Source organism: Rhizopus microsporus (genome assembly GCF_002708625.1).
Source record: "Rhizopus microsporus ATCC 52813 unplaced genomic scaffold scaffold_19, whole genome shotgun sequence".
NCBI classification, from domain to species: Eukaryota; Fungi; Mucoromycota; class Mucoromycetes; order Mucorales; family Rhizopodaceae; genus Rhizopus; species Rhizopus microsporus.
The window spans coordinates 356,309-373,067 of NW_019671934.1; the positions used below are offsets into that span (position 1 = coordinate 356,309).

General features: G+C 37.8%; 8 protein-coding genes across 8 annotated transcripts; 6 read left to right on the forward strand and 2 right to left on the reverse strand.

Annotated features, from left to right (window-relative positions):
* The first annotated feature begins 52 nt into the window (after positions 1-52).
* On the forward strand, positions 53-737 carry RHIMIDRAFT_264263 (uncharacterized protein). The gene is made up of 2 exons (XM_023611738.1): positions 53-404; positions 466-737. The coding sequence occupies exons 1-2, from the start codon at positions 252-254 to the stop codon at positions 562-564; spliced, it is 252 nt and encodes an 83-aa protein (XP_023462887.1). The 5' UTR covers positions 53-251; the 3' UTR covers positions 565-737.
* A 563-nt stretch (positions 738-1,300) lies between these two features.
* Positions 1,301-3,520, forward strand: RHIMIDRAFT_53520 (kinesin-domain-containing protein). The gene is made up of 7 exons (XM_023615372.1): positions 1,301-1,473; positions 1,530-1,895; positions 1,954-2,322; positions 2,380-2,461; positions 2,515-2,618; positions 2,666-2,885; positions 2,937-3,520. The coding sequence occupies exons 1-7, from the start codon at positions 1,414-1,416 to the stop codon at positions 3,260-3,262; spliced, it is 1,527 nt and encodes a 508-aa protein (XP_023462888.1). The 5' UTR covers positions 1,301-1,413; the 3' UTR covers positions 3,263-3,520.
* On the forward strand, positions 3,341-4,667 carry RHIMIDRAFT_264275 (uncharacterized protein). Its single transcript, XM_023611739.1, has 4 exons — positions 3,341-3,880; positions 3,927-4,184; positions 4,230-4,304; positions 4,353-4,667. The coding sequence occupies exons 1-4, from the start codon at positions 3,491-3,493 to the stop codon at positions 4,530-4,532; spliced, it is 903 nt and encodes a 300-aa protein (XP_023462889.1). The 5' UTR covers positions 3,341-3,490; the 3' UTR covers positions 4,533-4,667.
* A 50-nt stretch (positions 4,668-4,717) lies between these two features.
* Positions 4,718-5,448, forward strand: RHIMIDRAFT_207089 (glucocorticoid receptor-like (DNA-binding domain); the record flags this gene model as incomplete). The annotated part of the gene is made up of 2 exons (XM_023606960.1): positions 4,718-5,155; positions 5,209-5,448. 2 exons carry the CDS (start codon positions 4,718-4,720, stop codon positions 5,446-5,448), a joined length of 678 nt encoding a protein of 225 aa, XP_023462890.1.
* A 560-nt stretch (positions 5,449-6,008) lies between these two features.
* On the reverse strand, positions 6,009-7,678 carry RHIMIDRAFT_246463 (kinase-like protein; the record flags this gene model as incomplete). Its single annotated transcript, XM_023610319.1, has 3 exons — positions 6,009-6,440; positions 6,491-6,933; positions 6,982-7,678. 3 exons carry the CDS (start codon positions 7,676-7,678, stop codon positions 6,009-6,011), a joined length of 1,572 nt encoding a protein of 523 aa, XP_023462891.1.
* A 319-nt stretch (positions 7,679-7,997) lies between these two features.
* Positions 7,998-9,553, reverse strand: RHIMIDRAFT_241063 (uncharacterized protein; the record flags this gene model as incomplete). Its single annotated transcript, XM_023609503.1, has 2 exons — positions 7,998-8,923; positions 8,986-9,553. 2 exons carry the CDS (start codon positions 9,551-9,553, stop codon positions 7,998-8,000), a joined length of 1,494 nt encoding a protein of 497 aa, XP_023462892.1.
* Positions 9,554-12,152: 2,599 nt separating this feature from the next.
* RHIMIDRAFT_264292 (uncharacterized protein) lies at positions 12,153-14,698 on the forward strand. The gene is made up of 4 exons (XM_023611740.1): positions 12,153-12,273; positions 12,346-12,546; positions 12,593-13,564; positions 13,616-14,698. Exons 1-4 carry the CDS (start codon positions 12,246-12,248, stop codon positions 14,647-14,649), a joined length of 2,235 nt encoding a protein of 744 aa, XP_023462893.1. The 5' UTR covers positions 12,153-12,245; the 3' UTR covers positions 14,650-14,698.
* RHIMIDRAFT_315711 (uncharacterized protein) lies at positions 14,688-16,727 on the forward strand. The gene is made up of 2 exons (XM_023615016.1): positions 14,688-15,138; positions 15,192-16,727. The coding sequence occupies exons 1-2, from the start codon at positions 14,749-14,751 to the stop codon at positions 16,362-16,364; spliced, it is 1,563 nt and encodes a 520-aa protein (XP_023462894.1). The 5' UTR covers positions 14,688-14,748; the 3' UTR covers positions 16,365-16,727.
* The last annotated feature ends 32 nt before the right edge of the window (positions 16,728-16,759 follow it).

The following is a 16,759-nucleotide window of genomic DNA, read 5'->3' on the forward strand; positions in this document are numbered from 1 at the left end:
CTAGAATAAAAGAATAAAAAAAGCTCTTTTTCTTTTTTTATCTCTTCTTAAAAGAAACACAAAACAAGATACTGACTTTTTAAAGTCGTGCTTAGCGTGATATTCAACGACCGAATTTGCCAAAGAATACTTCTCGAAGATACTACCTTGACAAACTGAAGCTGGTTTTGGTATCAAAGCTCCATTTGAGCTCCCTTCTGAAGAATATCAAATCAACTCAAACTGGTTTGTATATGCCCTTCATACAAATCATGGGGCTTGATCGTCATTTGCTTCATCTTGCTTTGGCATTACCGAAACAGTACATATTGATAAACGTGGTTATCTTTTCGTGCTCTGTGACAAAGATCCAGGTAAATGAAGGTGAAATTGAACAATTGATCAATGTTATTTTGTATATAAAGGTAGCGTGACATGACTATTACTCACAGTACATTCAACTCAATCATTTGTACATTATTATAGAAATCTGCTTTGGAGATGGAGGCTCAAATCAATGATGCTCGAATTAAAAGGCATATAAGTAAGATCGATGACTTCTTAGGTGCGAGTCCTGCTGTTTGAATTCCAACAATGGAAAACAAACGCTGTCTGGCCAAACATAAATATTTTGGAGGATAGCTTCAGCTGAGATAATGACGCTGAGGATACTGAAGAAGACATCCATGATGAGGAAGAGGAGAGTAATGAGATTGATGGTGGAAAAATGAAGGAAATAATTTGTAAATAAATTTAATATGTTCATTCTTCTTCTTGTGATATTTATTGGTTCTTGAACATCATTATTTGGGCCACCACAGAGTTCGTATCTGATGTAATATTCATAATAACTTCGTTATTACTATCAGCTGTAGTTGCACTTAAATTAGCTTCTGGTCGCCTTCGACAATAGCCAAACTTTTCAAAATAGCCATATGCAAATAAAAGTTTCAAAACGTGCAAAGCAAGTCTCAAAAGCCGATATGGCCTCTTTTGAATTAGAAATAGGATTATTCCAAAAACGAGGATGACGAAAAGAGGATGATACAAACGAAGGCTGTTTTACAGCAAAAATGTAGCTAAGTGCTCCAAAAAAGGAAATAAATAAAAAAGATTCAAAAAAAGGGGGCCAACAGCATTTTCAAGGTATATCTGTTCAAAAACAAAGGTCTATTGAAAATGCTATTGTTACTCTATAATTGAGCCCTTCAGTTGCATAACAAAGAGAGATAAACTCCTCGAATATCGATACAAGTCACATTGACAAAAACAAACAATAAAAAACGCTTTCCTGCTTTTTTTTTATTTATTTTATACATGGCAGCATCACCACATAGAGGCACTGGTCACCATAACGAACTATATCCACCCGATAAGGAGCCAGTGAAGGCTTATTTAAGAATTCGACCTAAACCACCTCATTATGAGTCCGACATGGAGGATCCTTATTTGCAGATCATTAACGATTTAGAAATCTCTATGACTCCACCACAAGTACAAAACAGATAAAAAAAAAAGTACAATAGACTGTAATACTGACATATCAGCAGGATTCCAACGCTTATCGTACAAGAAATAGAACACCCGAGCGATACAGATTCACTCGGATCTTTACAGAATCTGTCACACAGCAGGAATTTTTCAACAAGACAACATTACCACTAATCCAAGACGTGTTACGAGGGGAAAATGCCCTGATCTTTGCATATGGAGTCACTAATTCAGGCAAAACGTATTCAATTATGGGTACCAAGAAACAACCTGGACTGCTGCCACGTACATTGGACGTGATATTCAACAGTATTGATGGATTCTTGAGTGACTCCAAAGTGAAGCCATGTATGCATAGTCTAGTACAGACCTATATACACGATGAGGAAGAGAATAGGAATATATTTGATCACCCCAATATGACCGTAAGTAGAATGATGTTCACCTTATCGCTCCTTTTTTTTTTATTTATTTGTATACTAGAAAGAGATTTGGGAAAACAGGGACTCAACCGCGATTCCGATTGAACAAAACTTTGAATATGGTATCTGGTTATCCTTTGCTGAGATCTATACAGAAAAGATTTATGATCTCTTGGTTCGGCCTGATCATCTATCCAAGAGACAAGCTTTACCATTAAAATACGAGTACAGCAGTGGACATAAATATATTGCAGGATTAAAGGAAGTACGCGTGCAGAGCATTGACGAGGCCTATGCGATCCTACTCGAAGGACAGCGAAATCGTGCAGAATATTCCACAATGACTAATGCAACAAGTAGTCGAAGCCACAGTATTTTTACAATCAGGATTGTAAGGGTGCCTATCGATGAGAATGATTACATAATCGAAGTGAGTCGTAAAAAGAAAGAAAGAGGGAATGCATCATGACTGACTTTAGTACGATAGGATCCTGTATATGCTACTGTTTCAAGGTTTTCAATTGTTGATTTGGCTGGCTCAGAAAGATATAGGAATACATTAAACTTTGGTAAGTTTGTATAAAAACAAAAGAAACTATTTTTTTTTTCTGACTGTTCGTAGGTCAACGATTAAAGGAAGCGGGTAATATCAATAAATCATTGATGGTGCTTGGACAATGTATGGAAACACTCCGATTGAATCAGGTCAAAGTAGCCATGGGCAAGGTAGTTATGCATACACGCCTACGCAATCATACTAATAGCTCGTAAAGAAACCGATGATGGTACCTTATCGACATAGTAAATTAACAGAGCTATTCAAAAGCTCATTTGAAGGAGATGGAAAAGCTGTGATGGTGGTCAACGTGAATCCATTTGATACAGGGTTTGATGAAAATAGTCATGTTATGAAGTTTGCAGCTGTTGCGAGGGATGTCACTATCTGGCGTAGAATGCATCCAAGAATCGAGCCTGAACAGATATCAAATTATGGTAATTGATATTTTATCTCTTTGCTTAACGATGTCTTATGTTTTATAAAAGCAAATAAGCGACCTAGAACACAGCACAGGATAACAAGAAGGGTATATGAAGATGAGGTGATGAGAGATGATATGGAAGAACCATCATCAACAATTATTAGACAATCGAGCAGCACTAACAATGAAGAAGAAGAAGAGGAAGAATATGACCCGTTTGTAGATAATTTAATTGAACAATTAGAGGATTTACGTAACAAGTGGATTGAAGCAGAAGGACGCAATACGACATTAGAAGCAAGGCAGAAGGTGGCGCAAGATATAGAAGCAGAAATGAATTCAATAAAGCAAATGTATCTAGATTTATTAGACAGACAGGCAAGTCGTTAGTATTAATATAATGTGTATAAACACTCACTTTATATATAAATATACATAGAACAAGATATCAGAATCAGAGACACAGCATTTAAATGAAACGAACAAACAAGGTAAGACTCATTTATAGTGTTTGATTCATGCCTTGACGATTTTCTAGATTTGGTTAAGGAGGTAAGATGCTCTCTTTAGAGGCTTTACACTTGACTTATATCAAAAAAGATACTTGATCGACAAGAAATGCTGAAAAACGAACTGAGTCAATTCAGAGACTATACAAGCAAAGATGAGGATACAAAGACGAAATTGCTGGAGAGGATAACAGAGTTAGAAAAGGATAAACAAAAGCAACAAGAGCATATTCAAGAATTATATAGAGAAGTCAATCAGTTGAGACTTGTAGCTCAAGAAAAGACAGAAAAGGAACAAAAGGTCGAGTCGATACAATCGATGGAAGTAGACGCATCTACTACTACTACTATTCAAAAAGATCCCGTGTTTGATCGATTCTTAGATTTAAGAAAGAAGCTACGACGAAGTATCTTTCGAGGCGAAGAGTATTCTCATGATGCAGATGTAATTATGGGTGAAATTGAGCAGTTTCAAGATGTGACATTTGAACTTGTCAAGGTAAATAAAGACGACAGAAGAAGAGGAGGAAACTGAAGCTTTACAGGAAACAAATATGGGCAAATTGCTCAAACTGATCACACAACGAGAATTCAAGCATGATCCATACAACATTAAACAGAGAGCCAAGACTTTGTTTAAGAAATATGCTAAAATATCTATACCCATCTTGGCATCCAAGAAACCAAGTCAGATGGTGGCTATTAGTGTAGACGCTGGTGGAGAAGAAGAGTTTATATCGGATATGCGTAATGCTTTACATAGTTTACAAGATGAGAATAACAAGCTAAAGTGCAAATTAAAGGTAAGATGATCACGTTTGTTTTCAATAGCTCACCACACATCATAGATTATGCAAGAAGGTCAAAGGAGGTTAAAGGAAGCCTTTGAAAAGACGCGATCTACTCCTGTTTTATCACAAGAGGTAATCATGAATACTATCAAGATATGTATTTACTTTTTTTTATTTTAGTCAAGGGATACAGAGTCAGAATCATTTAGTCCGGTCTTGGGTGCAGTAAAAGAAGAGGAGGATCACTTGACACTGATTGATGATGTGGATAATATGGCCTTAAGTCCAGGGCAATCAACATTTCCTAGACAAATGAAAAGAAAAAGGGTACATATGAACATATATAAAGCTACAATCTAACATTGCTTTATTCACAGACATCCATACGACAACCATTCATTTAATCCTTTAAATAAAATGAAGTTTCTCCGGAGTTTTAATATTTGCATTGATATTGTTTTTGTTTACACCCATTTCTGTTTTCTTTTTTTTTTTTTGTTTGTATGTCTTATTTGACAAAGGATCAACTTGGTAAAGAGTTTTGTATGAAAAAACAAACGTCAAAAAAGCTAATTTATCATGTAGAAAATTACTTGAACGCACTCCCGAGCAAGCCAACTCATACACCTTCTCGAGACTATCAACAGTTAAAAAAGGAATTAACATATGAGTCCAAACGCAATCAACATGGTTCGGATGACATCAAGACACCCAAGACACCTAGACCTCTATCTAAAGTGAGTGTGACAAGTCCTCTTTATGTAGGTCAAGAATGTTCTGCATGTCACCAACAAGTACATGGCTCGGTTGTATCTGTTCCTGGCAACGGGGTTTGGCACTCTCATTGTTTCACTTGCAAGGCATGCCACAGACAACTCGAGAACGAGTCATATTTCGAAAAGGATGGTGATATATATTGCTCTGTTGATTACCGTCGACTCTTTACCTTGTACTGTGATACATGTGGTGAACCTATTGAACGAGTAAGTTATTTGTGTTGCAACCATGTCATGTTTGTCTTATTTTTTTTTTCTAGCAAGTTATCCGTGCTCTAGGTAAATATTATCATCAAGATCATTTTATCTGTTGTGTCTGTAAGCAGCCATTTGGCGATCAACAGTTTATGGTCCTTGATGATCAACCTTACTGCCAGCAAGACTATTTGAAAAAGTGCGGAAAGAAATGCAGTGGATGTGGAGAATACTTGCAGGGAGAATATATCAATGCATTGAATCAGGAATGGCATAAGTCTTGCTTTCATTGTACAGTAAGTTGACCATTCACCCTATATACTGTTTTCTTATATTCTTTCTAGGTATGCAAACAACCATTTTCCAACGGCTCGTTTATGGTTAAAGACAATAAGCCTTATTGCGAACAGCACTATCCTCGTCATGTTGCAGGTCGAGAAAAGCCTCCTGTGCCTACAAAACCAGCATCCTATACAAAACCCATATCATCATCACCCTCATCGCCTGTAACACCAACAAAGCCATCAGTATTAAAACCAACAGTACCAAAACCATCTACATTAAAACCAACAGTGCCAAAGCCATCAACGGCATCGCATGCCAAGAAAGTATGTCATGTGTGTCAAAACATTATTGATGGGCCTTGTGCAAATGCACTCGGACACGACTATCATATTCATCACTTTCAATGCAGTCGTTGTAACCGAGCTCTTTCTTCCCGAGTGCCAGGTAAGAAAAAGAAGGAAAATACAAAATCAACGATATCAATTGTATATTGTTTGTTAGGCATGTGGCAAGGAGATTCGCGAGGAGAGCTTGTTTGCAAGATGTGTATAAATAAACACGGTTAATTTCATTTATTTTATTATGTCAGCATCTTTGAAATAGCCTGGGATATCTCTTCGTCCATCTTGATTTCTTCTGAAGGACCAAGTTTGACATGAGCCAATTCTGCTTCAAGATCATTTAACCGACGTTGTAACTCTTCCTTTTCTTGTTTCATCTGTAAGTATTTAGAATCAAGGGTATCATCAAAATATTGTAGTAGTTCTAAAGCACTTGGTCTCTGACAAGGTTCCTGATGCATCATCTGTTCTATCCATTTCGATTCAGCAGGATACCTAGAGAGAAAGTCTGGTGGCACTTGGCCCTGATTCAATTTGAGATCTGTCAGCATGTGAGAACGCTCCATCATGGTAGAGAAGGGCTGGAGTAGTTCAAACAGGATGATGCCAAGTGAGTAAATGTCGGCCTTTTCGTCATAGGTTGTGCCTTCTAATTGTTCAGGCGCAGCGTACTAATAAAAAAGGAGTCAATGATATGAGCTGAATAATAAACCAAACCTACTGTTCGAGTGCCCACACCGATTGTTCGGTTCCTTCTGCTTTCTCTTGATGAGCACCTTGAATTACTGTTGTCGGTGCTACTGCAACTGCTATCAAGTGTTGTCGCCGTCGTGTTATTACTAGAGTCAATTCGAGAATTACTAAAAGACATTTCTTCTATCAGCGTAATCTTGGGCAGGTTGTTATCCACCACATCCACTTGTTGCTCCATAATACTTGCAGCCAAGCCAAAATCACCAATCTTGGGCACGATAGTATCATTATCATAAGTCAAGAAGATATTACCTGGTTTCAAGTCACGATGAATCAAGCCTTGTTGATGAATATAGGCAGCACCCGACAGTATCTGGGTAAACAGTTCAACATTTGTCTTTTTAAAACCAGGTTGATCTATGATACTAATGTCCTGCTGATTCCTTGTATTGATAGATTCCTGCAGCGTACCTGAATAGGGTTACACACACGTCTATGCCCAAATAGTGTTATTCTTACTTGGACAGAGTTGCATTTGAATATACAGTATGAACCCATCTGACTTGTTGGCATCCTTGTCTTGGTCCTTTTTTAGTGAATAGATATCTTCCGTTCTAGACGCATCAAAAGAATAATCATCCTCATCCAACTCCACCTCATCTAGTGCGGACGCATATTCCAGCCAAGACGAATAATATCTCACCACGTTACGGTGTTCCAAACGGGCGAGACTCTTTATTTCCCTAAATATCTTTTCGTACTGATCATTGTAATTATCTGCCACCAATCGAATCTTTTTGACCGCATACACAATATCGTCTAGCTTATTCCGTGCCTTCCACGCACTCGCAAACCCTCCACGCCCAATCATCGATTCCTCAATAAAATCATTGCGGTACCTCGAATGCTGAACGCTTAGGATGGAATCTGCGGATGTGATCAGTTTAGGACTTCCACGCTTTACCATTTCTGTTGTCTGGTAGAATAGATGATTGAATGCTTTATGATATGAAGAGCGAAGGGAGGCTAGTTCATCCATAAATTCATAGTGTATGATGCCTGCCTGACTCAGTCGTTGACATAGTTTCAAAAACACCTGTCGTTTCATTTCGGGTGTATCTCCGTAGACTTGGCAAAGGGATTCAATTAGTGAGACAAGTAAGACCTTGGTTGGGTGGTGACTAGTGCTGCTTGTGCTGTTGCTGCTACTGGCCATATTGTTGATATTGGGTGATTGTGCAATGGCCATGAATCCTTCTGTGTGGTCATGTAAGTCAATAAATAATTCTCCTTTATTGCATATTTTAAAAAACCTGGTGGTTCAAGTCTATTGTTACTATCATCTTCTTTTAGGTCTTGTATTCCAATGTTGCTTGAATCTTGACTTGGCTCTGATGAATACATGCTACGGGTTGAATGCTATTTACAAATATTTAATACAGAAAAAAAAAGAAAGACACACATTTCCGATATTAAAAAACCACCGAAATAGACTACACAGGGATTTTATTTCAATTAAAAAAAAGAGACAACCTTTATTTTCGATGCAATTCAATGACTTCTTGATGACTATGATGATTATTACTATTATTATTACTACTATTATCATTAACGTTATGAAAACTGGGTTCAGGTTGAGATATGTTATGTGAGTCAAAAAAGGGTGTATTCAATGTAGGTGATGTGGGTGAATCACTTTCTCGATAATCATAGGATCTCATAATACTTGCAGTTCTTTTTGGTATGTTCTTGTGCTGTGTCAATTCGGATTTAGGTAGTGTCCTGTTGGATCTACTCACTGTCCTTCCGATACTACTATTATTTTCTTCTACGAGTATCTTTGTACTTGATTCTTCTTGTTGTTGCTGTTGCAATAATAATTCTTCCAGCAATTCTTCTGGTGCAGGTGAAACACAGACAAGCGGGAATACGCCCTTCAGACCTGTTGTCACATTAAATCCAAGTGCCCAGCCATCATCAAAGTTCATGGCAACACATACGATATCGCCTACATGTAATCCCAGTTCATCACCCATCTGCGGTGGATAAGGGTGCTTGACTTCATAGAATTCCTCAAGTGGTGGTGGCGGTTGAATGGACAATGGTGGTGGTTTATTGCCATTATTATTAGGAATGAATGGATGCTGTTGATAACCATTCGGATGATGGTGACTATTTGGAACGAGTATACGCTGTGAGGCTAATGATTCATAACCGAGGACACTTGAATTATCATGATATGGTTTTTTCGATTGACGATGATGCTTCACTTGTTGTCCTCTCTTCTTTTTGTAAAAATAGAAATAAGCGAGTGCTCCAATAATGGCAATAAACAGCAGACAACCTATGACAATGCCAGCAATTTCTCCTGGTGATAGACTTGAGCATTTTACTGATTTACAGCATGCATCTGTTCCATTTGTTTTGCAGTAATTACAAGCATCCGATGCCCCTTGAAATCCTGCATTTGATTATATATTGTCAATTTCATTACCTTGCAATATTCATTACCATTTGACTTACCACAGTTATTTGGTTCATTTGCTTCTCCAAGTATACAATTATAAGTACCATTTAGACCAGACCAATAGACACAAGAAGAGTTGAGATTTATCATACTTTCCCTTTGTTGTAGTATATTAGGACATGTGTCTGTGTTATTAGTAAGGTCTTCTACGCTTGCTGTATAATCAAAACAAGTTCTTTGGCAGAGAGGCGGAGGTGATAGACTCTTGTTGTAATTGCATGGAAGTGAATAACTTGAATCTTGTATCAGAGTTGCACACATGTAAGTCAATGAATAACGTGCGTAGGGTATCGTGCTAGCAATAGAGGCCTTGTTAGCACAGCCTAAGGGTGCCAGATAAAGTTGAGGTGAAATAACAAAAGATTGCATGCCGGCATCAAACGTTTTGATATCTGTCACTTGTTGAAGAAAAGGGTATTTGGCAGCGAGTCCTGTTAGACTGATGTAATATTCTTGAAAGGCTGGACAAGTCGTTGAACCTGATAATGAAAAGCATGAATCATCTTGTGAAAGAGATGTTGAAAATAATGTGTAAATGATTGCAAGCCGTAAAATTCTTTTCATGTTGTTGTTGTAATAAATAATTGTCAGATCTATGCACACACACAAACACACACAAATATCAAGTATATAGGTATTGTTAAAATGACAAACTGGGAGCTAATGACAAATAATAGCACACACACAAGCAGGGCAACACACACACACGTATACACAAAATATAAAGAAAAAAGAAGAAGAAAGAAAAAAAAAAAGTGTAAAAATAGAGGGCTGGTTTATCTTTTTTTGGAGTTGAGCTTCAACAAGTTACAGATACAGCCTCTGCCTTCTTCCAATAGACGATTTTTTTGTGTGATAATAAATTTGGCTGGGTTCAAAAAATACTTTGGCACTTTTCAGCCGCAATGGGGGGGACTTGAACCATTTTAACAAGGCTTGAAGCTATTTTTAAAAAAAGCAAATGAAATCATACCTTGCGCCACTTTGTTGTCTGACAAAATATTCAATCACCGAATGTATTTTTATTTATGAAGAGTTTGATCTGTTGTTTGATAAATAAAAGAATGAAATCAAAGGGGAATCACTCACATTGAATCAATATTGAATGATGCATGAAATAAGCTTGTGTAATAATCAACTCCCCTTTGCATTATTCTTTGTTTGGCATCTGTCAATTGGTTTGATTTATTATTATAATCTGTAGCTTAATTAAGCATCATTCATGTCAATCAGTTTAGTAACTGCATTATTCAACAAAAGGTTGATCAATTGCTTAAATGAATACAGTGCTTATTTTCCTATTTGATGGACAATGAAATAAAATAAAAAAAATTTGTTTGTTGTTAAAGAGGAGGTTTTTACTATTAATAGAAAAAAAGAGAGCATTGACACGTTCAGTTAAATTCAGTTAATGCTACACTTGAACAAATCAAGAGTAATAAACCTTTCATTTCTATTAAACGCGTGACACTATACCTAACACGAGATCGCCCTCCTTTTAACAAATATTGCAATTGTGCCAATGAAACTGAACAGTGTGATGTGTATAGACGATGCCATCCTGTCTTTCTCATAATCTTTCTCATAAAATAGTGCGGTAATTTAATAAGCTTGATTCAGTATTCTCCCCTACCCCAAAGAGTCAATTGAGCTGAGACATCCTGGATGCCACAGTATACCAATATGAACTTATTGAAGATAGCATTTCAGCCCTTGGTGTGGAACAAAGGCTGCCAAGCCTACTAAAAATAGGAATATATGATCATTTAGGATCTCTATTAATGGACTTACTTATTCCAACGTCAGTTGTCCCTGAAGCTACATCCTTCATAGATATTACATGTATAAGGCCCATGTCGTATTTGAAATACTAAACTTGTGTGAATAGGTGATTTGCTGGTACTAAAGGACGTCTTGGGCTGAGCAACTGATCAATGCTTGAAGGCGTGATGGATCATGACAGCATTTATTTAAGCCCACAAGTCCCGATTTAATATCTCGCATTTCTTTTCAATAAAGAATTGAACTATTGAAAAGCCCAACAAGCTTTTGTACCGACATAGGGTAAGATTATACCAGAATGCCTTGCTGCCTGATGCTTTTGTATATCATTAACCAAGACCATAGTCTCATCTTGAACAAAAGAATGAACAGATAAAGCGAACTACCTATAGCTGATGGCTGAAGCATACTTCAACGTTGCTGAAGCGACCAAACACCGACAACACAAGGTAGGGTGTTCCCCTTAACTTACGCTGCTTTCGGTTATCTCTTTAGCATTGTTCATCTCAATATGCCATATCGAACATCTTGACAGCATTGTCGAAAAGGATAAATAGTGTTTTTCTCTTCTATAAACTCTGCTTAAAGAAAATAATAAATATACCATTTATATCTACTATTGCTTTCTTTTCATGTAGACCACTTTTTCCTAAATTGCATTTTATGTCACAAGAAAAATAAAGCTTGGCATATTTGATATAAATCATTATAATAACTCGAGTATAATCTTACAGTAGAATATACATTCCTCTATCACATCTGATAAGAATAAAAACAGTAGTTACCGGTATAACATTGACAACATAAATATTCTCTATAAAGCTCTCATTCAAACCTAACAATATTCAGTTCTTCTTAATAAAGAATCCAACAATGTTGATTACAACACAGTCGCTCCAATGCCAAGGACGATTTCTTTTTTAGAAATGAACTCAAGATTAGAACCTCTCCTTATTTCAGATCCTCCATCATCGTCATCATCCGGAGCAGAAGAAGCACATATACCGCTTTAATGTAATCAAAGATAGGCACGCTATCGGCGACAGTAGTACTTTAATTATGTATAGACTTTTTTGTATAAAAAAATCAAGTCATGCAAGCACATACATCCTATACTAATTACATTGGCCCTCGTCTCAACTGTGGAATTCGTTGTTTACTTACTCTCTCAGTATTATCTGATGCGAGTTAATGTTGTTAAATAAAAAGGAATCGCCTCAATATCTCAATTCATGGCATCATTCCCCTGTTCGTCTACAATTTTTCTTGTCCATTTTTGTAATAAAAGCGAGTATTCATCTACATTTTTACTTGAGGTTTCCAAGCGAACTTTGACTAAATGAAAGCTGCCCTTTGGTATTTAGAGTTCTTCCCGATCAATGCCATTCCAAAAAAAGTAAAAAAAACTGGAGTGCAATATATAAACCTCATTTATTTTAATCTCAGCAACAGCTCCTTTCTTCCATTAAAAAGCATGGCAGATATTGACTTGGAGCGGACAGGTACTCGTCCAAGAAGACAAACACATCAACAACCAAATGCATATTCAATTTTTTATTCTTCTTCAACTGCAGACCCAAAATTATCAAGACATCCCATGAAGCATCTCTTTCAATCTCGTTTACTGCTGTCATTATGCTGTTGTGTGTTTGCTTTGACTCTACTATTTAATTTCAAATATAGTTCAAACTATTCAATAGATCAAGGCTCAGTTCAGTTTAATGACTCATCTCAATATACAGATTACGCTCTACTAGAACAACTATTACTACAAGGTAAAAGTATTTAGGAGAAAAAGAAAGACTCTAATTCTTTTCCTAGATAGCTCAACAAGTACATTACCTCGAGATCATCTCTTTATTCAGAAACTGGCTAGAGATAGCATACAGGGACATACAATGCATCAGCTTGTTCAGTATCAATCACCCTCTGTTACTGTCACTGCTATCCTGCGGTCTCATATTCAATTGACACAACAGCTTCGACATGTGTTATCACAGACAATAGTTCCAGATCATATATGGATTATCGGTGATCAAAAGATAGAAAACAATGAGCGTGTGAGATATGTAGACGCAAAGGATATAGTAGAAGCCATTTCGTTGGCAGATGCAGATTACGTGTGGGTATTAGATCACGATACATTGCCTGGAAAGCGGTATTTGGAGTATGCACTCAAGGTCAATTCATCACCTGAATATAATAATGCTCTGGTCGGTACAGGAGCTTATCGCGATGGTCAATGCATCTCGGCAATAGAAAGGAGTCAGGTGGTAGATGTCGTACGTGATAGCTGGGTGATCAAAAAATCATGGATACCCTTCTTAAAGCGTGAAAAGAAAGGGAAGGAGGAGGCGTTAAGCACATTCATCAGTCGTGTGCTCTATACCCATGGCATACCGTCAGTCGCCTTACCTTCAACTGATTTGGATTATATGGCTCATACAAAGCCTCGTGAGACATGCAAAGAGGACTCTTCTTGGAGAAAAAAGCTTCCAAACGATGCGATTCTGTTTTATTTTAACTTACCACAGATGGAGGAGCTTGTATGTCGATTTGTAGACAATAATGTGGTGATCGTATCCGACATCGAGATAAAGCAATGTAAAAATGACAGTTGGCCTGTATTCAAGGCATCAGACGATATATCACCCATTTTGAATCTAGTACAGCCTAAGCTAGTGATATCCGATACAAGGTTATATCAAGCGGAGATACCCATCATTTATTTATCAAAACGTGATATTCCTCATTCATTTTGGTTGACTGACTTACCAGTAGACATATTGGCAGGTAAGAGGAAACACAAAATGACGTAGAGGCCTATACTTAGTTCATTCTCAGAATGGAACTCGATTTCTATAAAAATCATGGTGAACGTGGACAAGAAGCACGACAATTATGAGCGATTGATAACTTCATTAGATAAGGCGCATTATTTGGGCGATTCTGTTGACCTGACATTTTTGATGGACTATGCCGCTGATCGCACTATCCAACGCCTCGCTAATCATTACCAATGGAAGCATGGTCGCAAGTACCTTCGTCATCGAATCGTTCAGACACACAGGATGGCGCTCTTTGCCGAATCCTGGTATCCATCGAGCAACGATGAGTATGCCATCCTGCTCGACACCGAACTTGAGCTCTCTCCTCATTTTTACAGCTGGGCCAAGTATGCCATATTACAGTACCGCCACCAGTCAAAAAAACTGTTTGGTATTAGTCTCTACCGACCCAACATGATCGAAACAGACTCTGGAGGACGTCGATTGTTCACTGAACGACCTCATGGCCCCTTCTTGATGCAGTGGCCAAGTCATTCGGGTGCAGTCTTTTTTCCTGAACACTGGAGAGAATTTCACGATTATATGACAGCAAGGCTAGCCGATCGAACTGGACATAGAATGCAGGATGTAACGATACCAGAGTCAAGAGTAAACGAGTGGAAACTATCATGGAGAAAGTATTTTGAGGAACTAGTCTATCTCCGGTCGTATGTCATGCTTTATCCTTCCACCAGCCTCTCTACTCGCCATATCGAGCTAAAGAAAAAGAGTCAAAAGGAAAAATTCAAGGATGCACTGTCTCTGTTTGAAGTGCCCCTTATGACCAATGCTTCTCAGCTTCATTTACCTGCATCCTTTGACTTGCTGCCTATTTATGATTATTATGGTCACTTGTCTGATATGAAAACAATGGAAAAGAGAGGAGGAGATCTACAGGATTCTATATCCGCTTGTTTACCCAATACCGAGCAGAACTTTGATCCTTCTGACTTGTTGTGTCCCTTTGGTAAAATCGTTACCGTCACAGTAGAGAATGAAGACGACCCAGTTCCAGAACTGCCACCGAAAAAAGTTGATGTTTATGTATAAATTTAACCTCCGAGAAAATAAAAAGAAGCGATTTCTTTCCTTTTTCAAATTTTAGGGTTAAAAAAGACTGTACTATATATATATTTTTCTCTTGCCACCATGCCAACAGAAGAAGAAGAGAGTAACTCAAAATCAAGAAGACCATTTTCTTCTAATGCGCCAATGATATCAGATAATATAAAGCATCCCATGCGTCGAGATTTAGTTCTTCCTAATTTTGATAAAAATATAACTGTTGAAAAAGCACGGTTTGAGCCAACTGTCAATGATGACCAACAACAGAATGACAACACTATAAAGGAGAGCACTGACGCGCCCAGTCTAAAAATATCAGCTTCAACACCGACAATTACAAATACTAATACCAATAACAATAATAATAGCACTACTACTACTTCTACCACTATTAGTAATAACAACAACAATAATAATAATAATAACAACCCACAGCCTTCCAGCAGTGAAAAGAGACGACAAGCGAAAAATGAGGTAGTGTATCTTTTTTTTTTACTTGTACTCACAATATACTTATAATCATACAGAACAGTCGTAAGAAACACAAAAAGCCCATATTACATGCTGCAGCTAGTCCTGCTGAAGTATTTCATCGCAATTTGGTTGACGCTGTGTCCAATGTAGAAGATTCAGATGAAAATGAACATTATGTGTACCCTTACAGTGGAGCTGAGGGTCATCTGACAGATATACAATCATCGGGTATGCACAGACCACTCTCGGTTCGATCAACGCCAAGCACTCTGTTTCACGAGTCAACAAGGCAGAGCATCAACAGCAGGATACCCACACACAGTAAGAGTATTGGTGAATGGCTAAGGCGAGCGATATCACGACAGAATAAGCCGCCAGAGGAAGAGATAGAGGACGAGGAAGAGGAGAGTTACTATAGACGACCCAAACTACGCAGTACAGTCAAAGACCATTATACCAATCTAGATAAAAAGGGTTTACTGAGTCGCATGCAGGACAGCTTTAGTAACAAAAAGAGGACGAGCACCTATCCGCCTACACACTACTATGGCGATGTCGCCGGTGGATATACAAGTGACGATGAGGACGCACCACTGCTACGAACTCGACAGCAGAAGAGACCTAGACCTGTCAAGAGCACCTATCGGCATGCCATTTATCATTCATTATGGATTTCACTCTTATTTCTATTATGCATCCTCTGCATCATCGTTTATAATGCAAAGCCTCTGATGGACTTGAACATCGAAATCGGTCGGGTACTGGCAACGGATAAAGAGCTCATCTTTGATCTAAAGGTGACAGCAGAGAATTGGAATTGGTGGGTGATTCATATAGCTGACGCGGACATCAGTGTCTTTGCGTTTAGTGATATCGTGCCTCTAGACATCCAACGGGTCGATCCAGCAGAGTATCTGGGCAGCTTGACCCATTTTGATGAACCTCTGTCTATACCTTCAAGTTTACATAAACGAAAACAAGAAGCCATCAGTCAAATTCGTATAAAGTCGCCAGGTGCCGATGCAAGCGGAAATGAACGATGGTCTCGTATCATCCGATACCCGTATGGACTTGTTGTTAGAGGTGTTTTGAAATATAAAAAAGTGCCAATGTATCATACACAGTCCATAACGATATGTAATGTTACCCAGGTAAATCCGATCACAGGCACCGTCTGGCCTGATCCAGATAGAACATATTGCCTTAGCCAAGATTCGCTCTATTAAAAAAAAGAAGCTGATAATAAAAAAAATATATATTTCAACTACAAAATCTTCCCCCTTGACAGAAGTGAATCGGCTCTGTATGTGTCGTAATGACATATGTATCGCCTTTCCAATGAAAGATGAATACCCTAGAGTCAGACCAGCTTCAACATGACCCAGGAAACCACCTTCCTAAATGGCTTGATAACTCTCGATAGCCTTTTGTATCTTTTTTACTTTCTTCACTTTTCTTATGATTCCGTCCGAGTAGAGTTTTTATCATAGAGCTCATTAGGACGTAAAATCAATCAAGCTGGAGATATGTATCTCTGTATTTGTAAATAAACAGCTTAAAGATCATATTTTAAAGATATAAGTCGAAACGTCAATGATTATGAACCATCTTGGTAAAAAAA